The sequence below is a fragment of the Periplaneta americana genome, chromosome 2 (assembly GCF_040183065.1).
Source record: "Periplaneta americana isolate PAMFEO1 chromosome 2, P.americana_PAMFEO1_priV1, whole genome shotgun sequence".
Taxonomy (NCBI): domain Eukaryota; kingdom Metazoa; phylum Arthropoda; class Insecta; order Blattodea; family Blattidae; genus Periplaneta; species Periplaneta americana.
Window position 1 is genome coordinate 64,157,310 of NC_091118.1, and position 16,486 is coordinate 64,173,795.

Genomic DNA, 16,486 nt, shown 5'->3' on the forward strand with positions numbered 1-16,486 from the left:
AGTTATTACCATAATTCAATGGAAACATATAACAAGTAATATAAAGTATACACATTCAAACTAAATGATATGTCAATCTTCATTAAACTATGGTATTCATTTAACTTTAACCCTTGCTTTCTCAGTTTTTAATAAATGGCACTTGGCCCACTATGGCTCTGCATCCTTCATATATCTGTTATGGTAACAATGATTATTAGAGGAGAAAAATTTGCTCTGGCACTGGGGATCGAACCCGGCTCCTTTGTTTTACATACTAAGTGCTCTAACCACTGAACTACGCCGAAGTACACTAGAGGAGAGGGATTCGATCCGGTGCTGTGGATTGAACTTCGGCGTAGCTCAGTGGTTAGAGCACTTGGTACATAAAACCAAGGACCCAGGTTCGATCCCTGGCGCCCAGAGCGAATTTTTCTCCTCTAATAGCCAATATATGTTGCGCCTCTGCAAAAATTATAAGAACAGTTAAGAAATATCAGCAAGAATTATTTTTCAAAATTTGATTAATAGTTGGCCTAAATGTAATTTAATTTTATTAACTACATAGGTACCATATATTATTGAGAAGGCTCTGAAGTTCTCTGTTTCAATATTATCAGTGTTTAAGAGTGAAAATACGAGTATGGTAACATTGTGTATGTTTTGAATTTTAAAAAAGTAAATCGAATCTGAAAGTTGTATAGTTTAACAAGGTTGTCAAAATTAGTAAACAAGAAAGGAAGATCTAAATTTTGTAAGCAGATGTGCACACGATAGTCCTAAAAAGATTTCATAACTTAAAGTTAGTTTTATTTATTCTGCAATGTAATGAGGTCATTTTCGTAAGAATTTATACATTATAGGCTGGACTAAATATTACTTGCTCAATGCAATATCTACAATCTTTAGATTATATGAAAAGACAGCATATATATCCAACATGTAGCACTCGCTTATACTGTGTAGAATGTTAAGCAATTCACTGAATAAAAATGTATTACAAAACCTTGTTGTTGGGCTAAATGGACCTTGATGTTTAGCTAAAATAAATACGAGTTATATAAAGATAGTAACAATACTCTCTATACATTTGATCTAAGAACTTCTGACTACAGCACTAATATATTTCTGAGAAGTTATCACAATTAAGAAGTTGGTGAAACATAATACTAATTAAAAATGCAGGTATACTACAGAAGAGAAGAAAATGTGGTTATAAACCTATGCTGACTCGAGTTAATGCATACGCCACAAAGTCCAGCAATAAAATAAAAATGCACGTAAAGAACATCTAAGGTCTGAGAAGTCTTATTATACAAGGTTTTGCGAAAGTATCGCGTAATTACAATTAAAATCGAATCAGAGAATTTTGGACGAAAAGCTCAAGACACATCAAACCTTGTATTTAGAAAGGAATATTTTTTATGGTAACAAAATATTTTCGTGATTACTGTTGTGTGCGTTATAATGTCATTGAGAGTGTTTTTAAACGACACTTTATAGTTCTTTTAATATAATCTGAAAAGGAGCGTATTTTTTTGCGTCGCTATGCAATACTGTACCAGTACTTCTTCTGTTTTATACAAGAGCAATATAGTTGTTGTTACTATGGTAACGATTTTATTGTTGATACATTTGTTAGTACCCATGTTATAAAAGTAGTTTTTGGTACTGAGTCTGTAAAGTGATTGCTCTAGAGACAGACAACAGTCTGTAAAAAGATAACAGTCTGTAAAATTAACTATTATAGGAATCAATCCTATAAAGTCCTCATGACAACACTTTGCAAATTGAATTTGTCGTAACCATGACAACACATTATTCAAGTGATAGCCTTTGTAAAATTGATATCGAAAATACATTATAATAAACAGAAGGCCATGGCGTGCCAATATGAATAAATATTGAAAATAAGATTAAATTTTAGTTTAAAACTACTGTAGTTATGCCTCGTCCATAAACATCAATACTCAGCTGCTAAAGATACGTTTTACATGCTAGTTACATAAATAATTATTTACTGATGAAATCAACATAAAAGATGTTAACAGAAATGAGAGAAATAAGACCCTGATAATGATAAGATTGGTGTCAGAAAACGTACACAACAAGAGATATTGGTATGCATGCTTTAAAAAGAAAAACCATCCAAATTGGCCATCTATTTCCCAGTCAAATGTGAATAGAATAGATCTCATATCCTCTCATTTTCTGTAAGAACATCTTGATTTACATTGATTTCATCAATAAAACTGTTTTCATAACACAAGGACTAACAAAATGTATCAACAATTAAGTTGTAACCATAACCACGGTGCTTCTGCATGAAACAATTGAAGTATTGCACAGTGACACAAAACATATTCTTTCAGATAATATAAAAAAAATACAGGTAGTTATTTAAAATGTTCTCGATAACATAACTCGCACAACAATAGCAGCAAAAATAGTTTCTATAAAAATATTCTTTTTTAAATACAAGATTTGACGTGTGTGAGATTTTTTGTCCAAAATTCTCTCATTCAATTTTAATTGCAATTATGTTACTTTTGAAAAACTGTATGTCGTATATCTTTCTACAAGGTTAATGAGAAATCTTACAATATTTTTATTCCAATTTGCAAGGGAGTAGGGGCAGGTTAGGAATAGAAACTGCAGGACCATATGTCTAGGCAGTCTAAGAAAAAAGCTTGTAAAACTTGTTACAAAAATTAACATTCTGCAAATATTGAAGTGCTCATTATCTAGAATACATATGGATTCCAAATCATTTCAACATTACAAAGCAACAATTAGATACAGCAACAAGACAATATACACATGCAAGCAAAATTACAGTAAAAAAAAAAGTATTACATAAACACAACATATAACCCCACAGATTCAAGAAGAAACCAATCACCTGATAGGGACACATCGGTGATGATGTCCACAAGAGAATGTCGCTGGCCTTTCACTTGCATACTGATTTCTCAAGTAAAGGATATGAGGTGCTACATGGAAGGATTTTATGACATGGACAGACATAACCTAAACTAACCTCCTTTCTCTAAGGCAATAATTTTTTGAGAGTATGAAGCAACAAATCCATCACATAAGATGTCAGACCTGTCTTTGGATAACAAAATATGATGCTTTCGTAACAATGGTTAAAAGCACCATATTGTTATGGCTCTGATTACTAAAAAATGAATTAGTATGATTAAAATTCATCTACTGGCTCCAAATACAATTAGAAAATCCATAATTAGGAAAATATTAAATTAATAAGTATGATATTACAGTTATCCTTTCTTTAAGTTCATATTTTGTTCTTTCAGTTGCAGATTAAAGATACGTAAAGTAAGAAATTTTATCATGTAATTTACGAATATATGTAAAGAAAATAAACAACAGTAAGCAGTATATGGGTATAATATAAGTAAGTTTCGTAAAATGGAAGTACCGGAAGAATTTTTCATTACTCATTACGTCGAAGTTACCAGAAAATTAAGATCTTCTGTAATATTATTTTGTATTTATGTAGACAACAATATATTCAACAAAATGTATCATTTATATACCAGTAAAAAAGAAAAGAAATAATTCTTATCACTATCCAATGAATAACTTTATGTTCCAGCTACCTCTTGAATGTGGTAACACCGGAAAATGATTGGGCCTACAAATAAATTACAACAAAGACTAAGGCAACATTTCTCCATTAAGCTATATGAAAGGTCTCCATTTTTTATTAAACAATGACATCAGCAAATAACTGAAGTCTTTGTACAATATCTCGGGTCACGCTACATTGCTGTTAAAATGCTATGACAATTTCTTTTTTCTGAATTCATGTTTAAAACTTTATCAATATAAGATCTTGGAAATGAGATCGATAATCATGAAAGTACTGTACTTGTATGGCTTGAGGTTTTCCTGGCGTTGGATATGGAATAACTTCAACAAAATTTAGGATAATCATTAGTTATAATGAAGAAATTTGAATAGGGGCATGAATGAAATATAAAGGTAATAAGACTGACAAACAATTAACAGTAATATAATTAGATTTTTTTTAAAGAATACATGGACAAAATAATGGATCTAAATAAAAAAAATAGAGTACTATAACTCTACTTATTTAAATATATATGTGGTCCTCAATATATAGGTTCATTTAGGGACATCTCAACACACTAAGGAAAATTGTTAATTTTGGGACCGATTTATGCAGTTTTTATTCAAAAATTTCTCCTAATATGTATGGATATGTTTTCAGTACATTTCACGTATTCGGTGCCAATGTGATAAATAAAAGTTATTTCATTACCAAAATCATTTGACGTGATACTTTCTTCATTATTTTGTTTTAAAATTATTTATTATATTCTTTTAAAAATCACATGGAATAAGTTTCAAGTTTATTACCAAAAGAAATTGTAATGAAGCAAAAATTAGTTACTGTTATACATACATTGACTAGAGAAATAAAAATATAACAATGTATTTTATTATAATAAAATTATGCAGATTATCTCAAGAGATTTAACCCAAACTTCAGGAACACAAAGAAAACAGATTTCAACAATATTATTGAATAAAAACTCAGTCTGCTAATGACAAACTAATGTGCTATAGTATTTTAAGAAGTTCTTGTCAAGGTTTCGAATAGTATTTGTGGTAATGTGGTGGTTGCATGTGATAGGTAGCAGTTATTAGAAGCTAATGGTAGGAAGCCAGAAGGAGAAGCATTTCTTTACATTTGACAGTTAACAAAACACTCATTATTCACTACACGTAATTGAACAGCACAAACACGTTTAAGTTAAGCATGTGAACATCATTCGAAATCTTGGTATCAAATATAAATAGTCGGGATTTTTTAAAAATCCTACAGAGCATAAATCTGCAATGCTGGATATGGATTCCTCCTACTAAAGAACTGCTCTAATCGATCTCTAAACGTGTTCCCTATGTTCCTGAAGTTTGAGGCAAACCTTTTGCAACATACTGTACATTATTATTTATTTACGAGAGAAATCAAAATCTGAGGCAGGTCTCAAAATTTAATAATTACAACAAACTAGTTCTGTCTCTTTTTTTCTTTTAGCACTATTCTATATATTACTATGATGTACCGAAGTACACATGGAGTTTCAGTGCAGTAATTCTGTGTTTCCATATGGTGAAGAATCGGTAGAACAGAGAAAAATTCTCTCTGACACCAGGACTCGAACCGGGTTTCCTGCTTTACATGTTGATGCTTTATCCACTAAGCCACACAGGATTCAAGCTCTGATGCCGGATTGAATCCCTTTCATTTTTAAGTTCTACCTACTGCGTTCCCCTTTGTTGGCCTACCCTCGTGTACCATGTCACAGTATGTGTGACAGTAGAGACAATGTCCAATCACAAGTACAGAGGTGTACTCAATACGAGTGACTAAGTGGCAGGGCTTCGACGGAGCATGGCACCATCTTGAATCACAAAGTGATTACTTATGCTTTATCTGGCATCTGAGCTTGAATCCATTATAACTTAGTGGATAAAGCGCCAGCATGTAAAGCTGGAAACCTGGGTTCATGTCCCGGTGCTGGAGAGAATTTTTCTCCATTCTACCGATTCTTCACTATATGGAAACACAGAATTACTGCACTGAAACTCCATATGTACTTTAGTACAACATAGTAATATGATAAAGCATAGTAATCTAGTAATCACTTTGTGATTCAAGATGGCACCATGTTCTGCCGGACCTCGGCCACTCAGTCACTTGGTATGAGTGCACCTCTGTACTTGTGATTGGACATTGTGTCTACTGTCACACATACTGTGATACGATACACGAGGGTAGGCCAACAAAGGGGAACACAGTAGGCATAACTTAAAAATGAGAGAAATTCAATCTGGCATCGGAGCTTGAATCTAGTGTGGCTTAGTGGATGAAGTGCCAGCACATAAAGCTGGAAACCCAGGTTCGAGTCCCAGTGCCAGAGAGAATTTCCCTCCATTCTACCGAATCTTCACTACTCTATATGATATAAGTTACAACCGTGAAATAGCAAGTGCACAGATCATACAGTTCAATTTAAGTACCGTACCACATGCAGAAGCTTAGGCAAACTGTCGTGGAATCAAACACTGAAAAACCGTCACTATATATTATATTTCATCTAGTTTAAAATTTGATGCGATGATTGTGACACTGAATTATTATTATTACTATTAATATTATTATTATTATTATTATTGCTATTATTATTATTATTATTATTGTTGTTGTTGTTCACATATTTTTCCTTTATGTAAAACAATTACCCAACTACGTTTAGAGACAAAATAATGTTTCTTTCTTTGAATGAGCTATTCAATTGTTTACTGAGAAATAAAAATTTTATTTCACAGTTATAACAGAAATATGATAACCATGATAAAATATACAGCTCTGAAATAATAAGTATTATTATTATTATTATTATTATTATTATTGTTATTGTTCACATATTTTTCCTTTATGTAAAACAATTACCCAACTACGTTTAGAGACAAAATAATGTTTCTTTCTTTGAATGAGCTATTCAATTGTTTACTGAGAAATAAAAATTTTATTTCACAGTTATAACAGAAATATGATAACCATGATAACATATACAGCTCTGAAATAATAAGTATTATTATTATTATTATTATTATGTTGGTGCACCCTGGGCAATGCTCTGTGGCAAAATGTTGTACAATTTTGGCAAAAGATCAGCTGATTCAAGCCAAGTGAAATATGGACAGGGACCACTTAATGCGCTGCCTGGCTCTTCGCAGAACATCAGAGACTGGAAAATATTGGGAAACCAGAATCAAGATAATGAATCAGATGGACAATTGATGACTTTTGTTAATGTTCCATGCCATTAGAGAAAGAAAGAAATTATTATTATTATTATTATTATTATTGAACATTATCAATGATTGATTGGTCAATCCTCCACCGATTGAATATTGTACACCATACCAATTCTTGTAGTATGTCATTTGGTAGCGTCCATTAGGCTGAATTTTGTGACAAAGAATGTCAACATCAAGAACAAAACATCTGCAGTAGCATGAGAATATAAGCCTACTTGTTAACAGATTGAATTTCCTTCTTAGTCAGCAGTTTACATTTTCCCAGACAAATGCATCAGTTAAAAGAGAAAAAGAGGATTCTAGCAAGAACACCTAATGCTTCATACTCTCAACAACACCTACACGAAAACTGTTTCCTAAAGACTAACACCTATTTAAAGTCTTGAAATGATGTTTTACATCTTTATAATAATTCACAAAGAATTAACTGTGATATTAACCTACATAACATAAACAATAATTAACGTTCATATAACACTTCCTTTACCAGACATTGGCATTTTAGTACCTTAGAAAGGTTTCATTGCTTGAGCAAACATTTCACAGAAATGCATCAAGCACAAACATAACCTGCCACACCGAGAAAATGAAAATGCTAACTTATTCCACTGAGATTGTAGTACTATATGTCTAAAACCGCAACAGCTAAAATGCGGTACTAACAACCATGTGAAAGCAACACCATGCTCTAGATTAGCATCTTATTGTGCAATCACATTTATAATATGAGTCAGTCTTTTAAACACGAAACGTGAGGCCTATGGTACAATTTTCCAAGGCAACAAACAGCATTTCATATTTTTATTACATATCTGAATGTGGATATGTTGCATAGCAACTATATTTCGTTCTAAGCATTCTTAAATAAAACACTTAACTTTATTTGACACATCCATTTTGAAAAAATGTCTTTTATTGTGAATTCTGATACAATTTGAATCATTTTTTTTTCAGTAGGGTATTTAACAATGTATCTAGACAGCTGCATTGCTCAGTTCTATTCGAAATTCAATGCATGAGCAACACTCATAATAACCATACTGCCTCCTTTTTTCTCCAGAAATAAGTATATTTCAGATACCCTGCATTCTACAGAGTGCCTATAGCAATTCAGGAATTTCTCGTTATTTAGATATACGCCTACTTATTATGACGTACGATATACTGGCTCGATGAAAGAAATCAAACTGAAAACTTCGAACAGTGTCAAAATGCAGAAACAATATAGGTCTTTTTTAAGTGCAACTGCATTTGAACTGGACTTTATAAGAGTCGAATTATCACTTGTCTAACATGTGTTTGCATGCAGGAACCTTCTTCTTCATATAGTACCGGTACTTCAGTTTTCTTCGCTGGTCTCTCTATTCGAGAAAATGAAGCAACTCAGGAATAAAATGAACCATTTTAAAGTAACCAGATTTTTTCTAGTGCCACATATATTGTCAAATAGCCTTTTATGCCTCTGCCTACATTTTTTGGCGATTATGATGAAGAATCATGTTCTACACAATTGGGGCACTCATTAGGTTGGATTCTGTTTACCTTGTTATGATCTGATACGGTAACATGAATATGGAAGTAGGCAGGGTGGATGAAGATGAAGGTAATAAAGCTGGTGAAATGAACCCAGAGTCTGATGCTGAACATTACCAAATATTTGCTCTTAAGGGGTAGAGGAAAACCCTGGGGGAGGGGGGGGGAGAACTCTCAATCAAGTAATTTGTCCCAGCCAGAATTCAATACCGGACCCACTAGTTTAGCAGTCAAACACACTGATCACTACTCCAAAGTGGTGGGTAAGAGACTAGATATTGCTTTTTCTAAATTGGTTTTTTGAGGATTTCACCTGAAATGGGTCTTTTCACTCAGACTTGCTTTGGCCCATTGTGTTATGTGCGATAATTGTCCAAGTATGAAAAGAGGCCATGGTGGCATTCGTGAATCCGAGGCTGACAAGTGGGACACCCTGCCTCAGCCCTGATAGAGCCAGGTCTCGTCCTCAGATAAGTGATCTAAGTCCCAGAGCCCCAAGCCCTTCTTATAACAGCATCAGAAACCTGTACCTACCATTCCCGAAACTTCAACCTAGTCTATTTTTAATTACTTTAAAATATATTTGAAATGAGAGGGGGGAGGGAGGAGGAGAATGTTGTGGTGGAATGATAGAGGGGAAATGGGAGTAGCCTGAGAAAACTCTTTGCAACATATACTTTGCCCACCACAAATTCCATCATCACTGGGCCAAGTGATCGAAAAGTGTCATATTAGAAACCCAGTAAGAAACAAGCAAAGAGCTCACATTAGAATATATAGTCAGTTTACAAGTAAAACACATTAAGTCAAAAATATTACTTCTGAGAAAAAGGCTTTTGAATCTTTTTGACAAAACAAAATCCTCAAAATATTATTTTTAGCAAGTTGTGTATCTTGTTTTCCTATTCTAAGTTTGTACAGATAGGTATATTATGTACTTTATACACGCATTTTTCTCAGAAGTCATATTTTTGACTTATGTGTTTTGCATGTAAACTGACAATATGAAGGGTTCAGAACCATAGTGGGCCAAGCGCCATTTACTAAAACCGTAGAAAACAAGGATTGAAATGAAGTTATTACCATAATTTAATGGAAACATATAGCAAGTAATATAAAATATACACATTCAAACTAAATGATATGTCAATCTTCATTAAACTATGGTATTCACTTAAATTTAACCCTTGCTTTCTCCATGTTTAATAAATGGCGCTTGGCCCACTATGGCTCTGAACCCTTCATATGCTGTTCTTACAATACCAATTTCTAAGCCCTTGTTTCGTACAAAATTTAATTTTATGACCCATGTTTATTAGACTTTTTTTTTCTTGCTTTGATGAATACTACTACCTCTCAGAAAATTTTCTTTTTCTTTTTAATGGAAATCACATTAAGCAGCTCCTATGATATTGATGAACAAGTACTCATATCTCAGAATACATTAATTTTAAGAACAATGTTTATACGCTTGGTTTTCTCGTTTTGATTAATACTACCACCTCTAAAAATACTGAATATTCTTTTTAACACCCTGTAGATACACGTTTTATAGCTTTTTTTTGGTTCAGAGACAATGATATGTGACAAACGTAATATTAAATTCTTTTATAAAATCCTATGCGGTTTTTAAAATAAGATAGTAAACCAGGCTATAAAATTGTGCAAGAACAATTTCCGAACCATACAGTTACATTTCATTAAAGTGACAGCTTGTAGATGATGATGATGATTTTTAAACATAATATACAAATAATTAAGAACAAAATAAATAGTTTAGTGAAACTCTGTTCTGTTGAATTGAGTTACTTCATATAAACAGAGACCAGCATTAAAAACAGAAGGTGACATAAATGCGCCCTTTTGATATGATATAGAAGGTCAAACAAGCAAGCCACATCTGAATGACAGAAGATTCAGCTATAAAACAATCTTCTTAAGAATAATTCTTCTCTTAATAACCTATATCTAGAATCTGAAGCCTAGTATACAGATTCACAATCAGCAAGTGCTCTAAAGCGAATATGTGATGAGGTAGGTTCCATTGACTAAGCTCTGAATCAGTTCCAACTCTGAGATTCAGCAAATTATAACACAGAGCAAGAGGCATTCAGAGCTAGGCAGAGTGTCTGAGGAACTGTGTGCAAAATACTTTAAATTATCGCTACACAAATGAAAATAGGACTTCAAATATGATTTTAACATAAACATACGTGTATATGTCCGTATATTTATTTATATCTCAAAACTTTCACACTTTCAAATTTGTATTCAATAAAATATTTAACTTTCTGTTTATTAAAATATGGTTCCTCTATTGTCAGACAATTCAGCCAATATGATGTCCGTTCAGTGGCGTACCCAGAAATATGGTTTGATGGAGGGAGGGACTTTTATAATCAGACACAGAGAAACATTAAAGCTGTATCCTTAAGTGAAGAGTGGATGATTTGAGAAGTGCACACTGGACCACTGAAATGTCATTGGCTGGTGGGAACGGTTGGAGCTACGAGTATTCTCTGAATAAAAGTTACAGAATTTCGAATATAATTGAAAGTTCGAGTTAAAAAAAAGTATGCTGTAAAAAGTCCATTCATACACATGTCTGTTAAAAATAAATGTTTCAAAGATCACATACTTTCCACAACAATAGGTATAGACATGTAAAGGCATTAAAAGCATCACGTGAATCGGGTTCTGCGTATTGTAGATAGATGGTTGGACTGCGACTCATTTTCAAGTTGCACACCACTTCGGCGGACCATGCTATGCATGATGTGTATTTATGGAGAGTTATGTAGATTTCATATCATTTGATTTTTTCCAAAAATATAGGCTTGCTACCTGGTAACAGATTTCGTATGATACTTCAATATCAAAGTGTGTAATTCCACGTTTATTAGAGATCTCCACAAGATACTGAAATGCAGAGTCATTAGACAACGTAACAGGCAGCTAGTTGTCATTTAAAATATCTTTTCCCCCTTTAAAATAGTAAGATTTTTTACCTTTATTCATTGTGTAAAGCACTTTCACACTAATAAGACTGTTACCACGAAACTGATTATTTTGACTATGTTATTTAATAGGCTACCACGAAACTGTAAAACAATGATAAAAACTTCATGCTTGCGCAATGCAACTCTTTTTATGTAGTGGGTTCAAGAAATCTATTGCGTTCAACTTAGCTTGCTGGTTGAATATGCCTCAATAAAGAATTTTATTTGTGTATGTCAGTTCAAGTGAAGAGCTTTGAAATTGGTTCAAGTGAGAAAATATTCAGTTGTGTAAGTTATTAGAATACAACGCTGTCAGACTTTAGTTACTAACTATATTACCCTTAGCCCTATTGCTTATTGTTCTGGAAATAGTTCGGTATCCCATTTCTTGTTATACTTATTTTTTTGAAAGATGGGACATGACAGTTAAGCGGCCGAGCTTGGAACTACAGTGCTATGTTGCCAATATGGACTACCATGCTGCCAGCTGATGGAAACTAGCAATTGACGTTAAGACGGCTGACGTTAAAACATACATTGACAATTGACGCGAAGGTAAGAAAACAATACAAAATTCGACAGACAATCAAACACAAAACGTACCAATGCTAACATTGTGTGCACAATAAATGTCGCCAAGAGAGCTATTAAGCTAATTAAGCACTCACCTCTTGGGAACGGTAAGTTTGACAACTCGACCGTTGTTACCATAGCAACAGACCTACCACGCTATGTGACATTCAGTTGTTTTTCCAATCGCAAAGCTCCTGTCATGTCCCATCTTTCAAAAAAACAAGTATAGTAACTATTTGTTCTTCATGTAGCTATATTATATAATTATGACAATATTTTGATGAATGTATGCTTTTAATCAAGTATTACAATACTACAAATACGTTAACTCGGATTTTGAGACTGCTTCACTACTGGCCACACTTCCTCGAATACACGCATGTTACATTATGATAGTTGTCATTTCGTTATTGTTGTGTTGGCACAATTTGAGATGATTTACATGCAAGGTACTAATGCAATAACCATTACTGCACTCACAGTTGCAGCACATGCATAGAACTGTTGTGGATCCATTTTTTTTAACTGTGATATGTAGTGTAATATACTTAAAATTTTACATTTGATCAAAGATTGTATCACATACTGTGTGATAGTGTAATATAGGCCTAAGAAAATGAATTCACTAATTCAGATGCTATATTGTGTGTACACTTATATCGAAATTAAAATATAACATATGAATGTAATGTAATGTAGGTAATTTTACGAAGAAAAATAACTTTTTTTAAGCCATGAACGTTTCTTTTATAACATTTAGTACATTTAGTGCTTTATGTTCAATGTTTGTAGCAAGCACTGAAGTGCCAACCATCTTTGATTGTTGCTACCTCACTATAATTATATTGTTTTGGGCAGTGCTTTTTTTCTGGCAGAACGCACTGGAACAGTGCTCCAGCACCTTTTTGTTTATTTTTCATAATGGAAACGAGAAATATGTTAATATGTTTTAACTAATATTTCTTTTAACTCTGCTCAGCCTTGAAAGTCTTAAGGTTAGACGAAAAGGAGGTTAAAAACGACAAAATTCCCGTGCACTGGACAGTAATCATCATCTCAAACGTTATAATATATATTCTACACAGAGTTCCACCACCTTTTTAAGAAAAGCACTAGTTTCGAGTATAATAATTGTATACTTTACAAAAATATTTATTGTAACCTGTAAACGTTACACAATACTTCTAGCAATTAGGCTCCTGGTCATACCACTGCCTATATGCCACTCCATGCTAGCCTTAGCTTGGCTCTAGGAATTTCGTCCAAATTAGTGTAAAATTGTAACATAACATATTACTTGCTGTAGTGACTGAAAAATAGAGGAACCTAATGGATGGTTATAATCATAGGCTGTCCTATTTCCATTTTTTTTGCTTCAAAATGTATTTAAATGTGTACATTTTAAGACAAAAGGAACATTTTAGCAGTGCACTTGCTGATGTGGCAGGGTGAACACTTCAAAACTGAAGGATGGGAAATGCGGGATCTGAAATGAGCAGTGCATGTGGAAGTGAAGGACGGGGCAGGGCAGGTGAAAGGCTTTACAACGAGAGTTCGAACACTCGTCCAGTCGACATTGTCATCGCAGAACACTGCGGAGACTTCCAGATCTTCACTTCACCAGCACTGTAACCAGACATACAAACTATGTTCCACAGACACACGAGGAACTCAAGATGATACCCTCAACCACACATTTTGATTTAAGTATTTGTTGGTTATGTTAGTACTTTCAGTTAACTACACTTTTTAATATTCAAACAGCTACGGAATACTGAAATGCGACCCCAAAATAATGTATTGCATTAGTAAAGAGGAGGAGAAACAAATGACAAAAATAAATAAATAAAATAATATTGTAATACATGTCAAAGAATTAAAAAAATTAATTCATATGCAAACAAAATGTGTGACCCATACACCTTTGTTCTTACTAGAGGATTTCATATTAAGAAAAAAGCATTGAGCATATGGGGCTATTCCATCACATGACCAGTTGCCATAGAAACGCCAACCTACCATATATCATTCCCCTAACTGCCCATTGTGCAACTCAAACCAAGAAATGGATTCGGAACACCTCAAAATCTGTGCTTCCGTGGCTGACCATGATAATATCTTTGAAAAATATTGGAGTGCAAGAGGTCAAATGACTTTATTGTCAAACGCCTGGCATTAGAAAACAACAACAACATATAGCTTCTACAATGTACTAGGGACTACCTCTGTGGTGTAGGGGTCAGCATGCTGGTCGCTTACGCAGAGGGCCCGGGTTCGATTCCCAGTCGGGTTGAATTTCCTGGTTGAGCTTTTTCAGGGTTTTTCCTCAACCGTAAGGCAAATGCCAGGAAATTCAGGCCACAACATCCCTGAATATCACCAGCCTCATTCATCACCGAAATCATATTCATAACAAATCAGTAATACATATACAGTCGCCATCTAGTTCACAACAATAGAACCAGTCTCAACAATAGTACACAGGCCTTCGGATTTCAACCAAAAGATTAACTCGTAATATGACTGAAGATGTTAAAGCGAGTATAAATAACAGCGAGGTGGGGAGGGGGGGGGGGAATGTACTAGGCAAGACCCATGAAATCAATGCTTTTTTCTTAATGTGGAATCATTTATAAATAGGCTAGCAATAGCAATAAACATCGCTTGTTTTCTCTATCATATTACTGTATTCTACCAAAGACTAGATGGACTTAAGAGATTTCATTTGTTTTATTTCACAATCTCTCTGAATGTAGGCTACACACAAGCTCAAAGCTTATATGGCTATGAGAGAACTTATTTGTTTTCAATGATTAACTATTAAGTTACTGGTACTTCAATTAAATAAATAACGACTTCACTGTGTTAACATTTTAAATTATGGTGTTATTTTACCTGACTGACTAGCTTCGATGTTATTTCCACCATCTTCTGAATCTTAGTGAGTTCCAACGCTATCTTCTGGTGTCCTATTAAGGTGGGATTGTTCATGATTGTAAAGAAAAGGATGTGTGTTCTGAAATTCAATTGAGTGTTGAGGATGTGTTGTGGGTGTGTTTTTGTGTATCTATAAATTTCGAATTTCAGAACACGTATCCTCTTCGATAAAATCATGAATCAGAAAATAGCGTTGGAGCTCATTAGGATTCAGAAGATGATGAAAATAACATCGAAACTAGTCAATCAGGTAAAATAACACCATAATTTAAAATAATAACATAGTGAAGTCGTTATTTATTTAATTTAAATAACTAAATAGCTCATCTGTGATTATATAAGTGTTAAAAGAGAGTATTAAAGTATGAAGAATAGTTTTGTTTTCCAAATAACTTACTTCTATTTAGTAAAACAGAAAGAGTTTTCGATTGCTACAAATCAAAATAAGAATAATATGACAAAATTTTGGTACTATAATGATATTATTATATTTTATTAAATGTTAACATTTATTATCTGTACAATTTATAGTACGAATAAGCCAATTGATACAAAACCAAATTAATAATTACCGTATGTCAAATAACTCATCATTCTTTGACATATCTGAAAATACTGTAATACAGTTGTTGAAGATGCACAGTTTATTAACTTTACTGCAGTATTTTCTTTCAATTCAATAATTGTAGTGTTTCAATAAAGGGATAATTTCTGCTAAAAATGTTCACAAAATTTCTATGGGAGCAGTTTCTGTACATAGGGAAGACTATCACACAAAGATATCCACAATTATTATTGCGATACAGAAATAAGTTGAAAACAAGCATCTGTTTATTATTTTGGGGTTCACTTCCATTATTTTTAATTGCGTTTATATAAGAGAGATTACCTTCCTCGAGAGCAGAACTTTTTAAAAGAAATGTACAGCAATATTCAACAATACTTCACTAACACAAAATATTATGCATTTTATCTGAAAATAATACATGAAGAGTGCATGAAAAAAATGCATGCTATGTAAAATTAAGAGAAAAATATTCATACTATGATCAATTCATATCGCAGATGCACCAATCCAACTAATCAAAATCATCTATGACTATATCTCTCTACTCTGAATTCATGATGCACATCAGCAATCCAACACGCACAGGCACATACCAACTTAACTTTAACGGAAACTGAAAATGTTTAGGAAAAATATAATTTTATTCAGTTATATTTAAACAGCAACAACATACTCTTCAAATACTTAAATACAATAAATGTGCACTTCTGCCTGAAAATTCGAAAGCATTTTGTCAGTTGAAATACATTTCTTATATAGTAGAAGCATTCACTGGGCATTACAAATATAACTCTGTTGTAACACTGAGAGTTATCACAGAAAATTCTGATGATTTATGTGAATAGATTGTAGAAAAATTGCAATGTGGATACTCAGCTGTAAACCGATCTGATCGCAGAAGCTGCTTACAATGACAGCCTGTCATTGGTGACATGCTTCAAGTTTGGTAATTTAACATACCACAAAATATTAATATAAACAAACTATAAGCAGTTAAGACATAATTACCTCACTC

At 33.2% G+C, this 16,486-nt stretch overlaps 1 protein-coding gene across 3 annotated transcripts in view; it reads right to left on the minus strand.

Moving 5' to 3' along the window:
- The window catches only part of Klp31E (kinesin-like protein 31E), a 517,900-nt gene that overhangs the window by 16,565 nt on the left and 484,849 nt on the right, over window positions 1–16,486 (minus strand). For 2 of the 3 annotated variants that reach the window (XM_069817888.1, XM_069817887.1), the window contains exon 28: window positions 2,882–13,592. The exons of the other annotated variant lie outside the window; for it this stretch is intronic. In XM_069817888.1, the coding sequence (XP_069673989.1) occupies window positions 13,508–13,592 (85 nt within the window). In that variant the 3' untranslated portion in view covers window positions 2,882–13,507. The remainder of the gene's footprint in view (window positions 1–2,881; window positions 13,593–16,486) is intronic. 3 annotated transcript variants of the gene reach the window in all.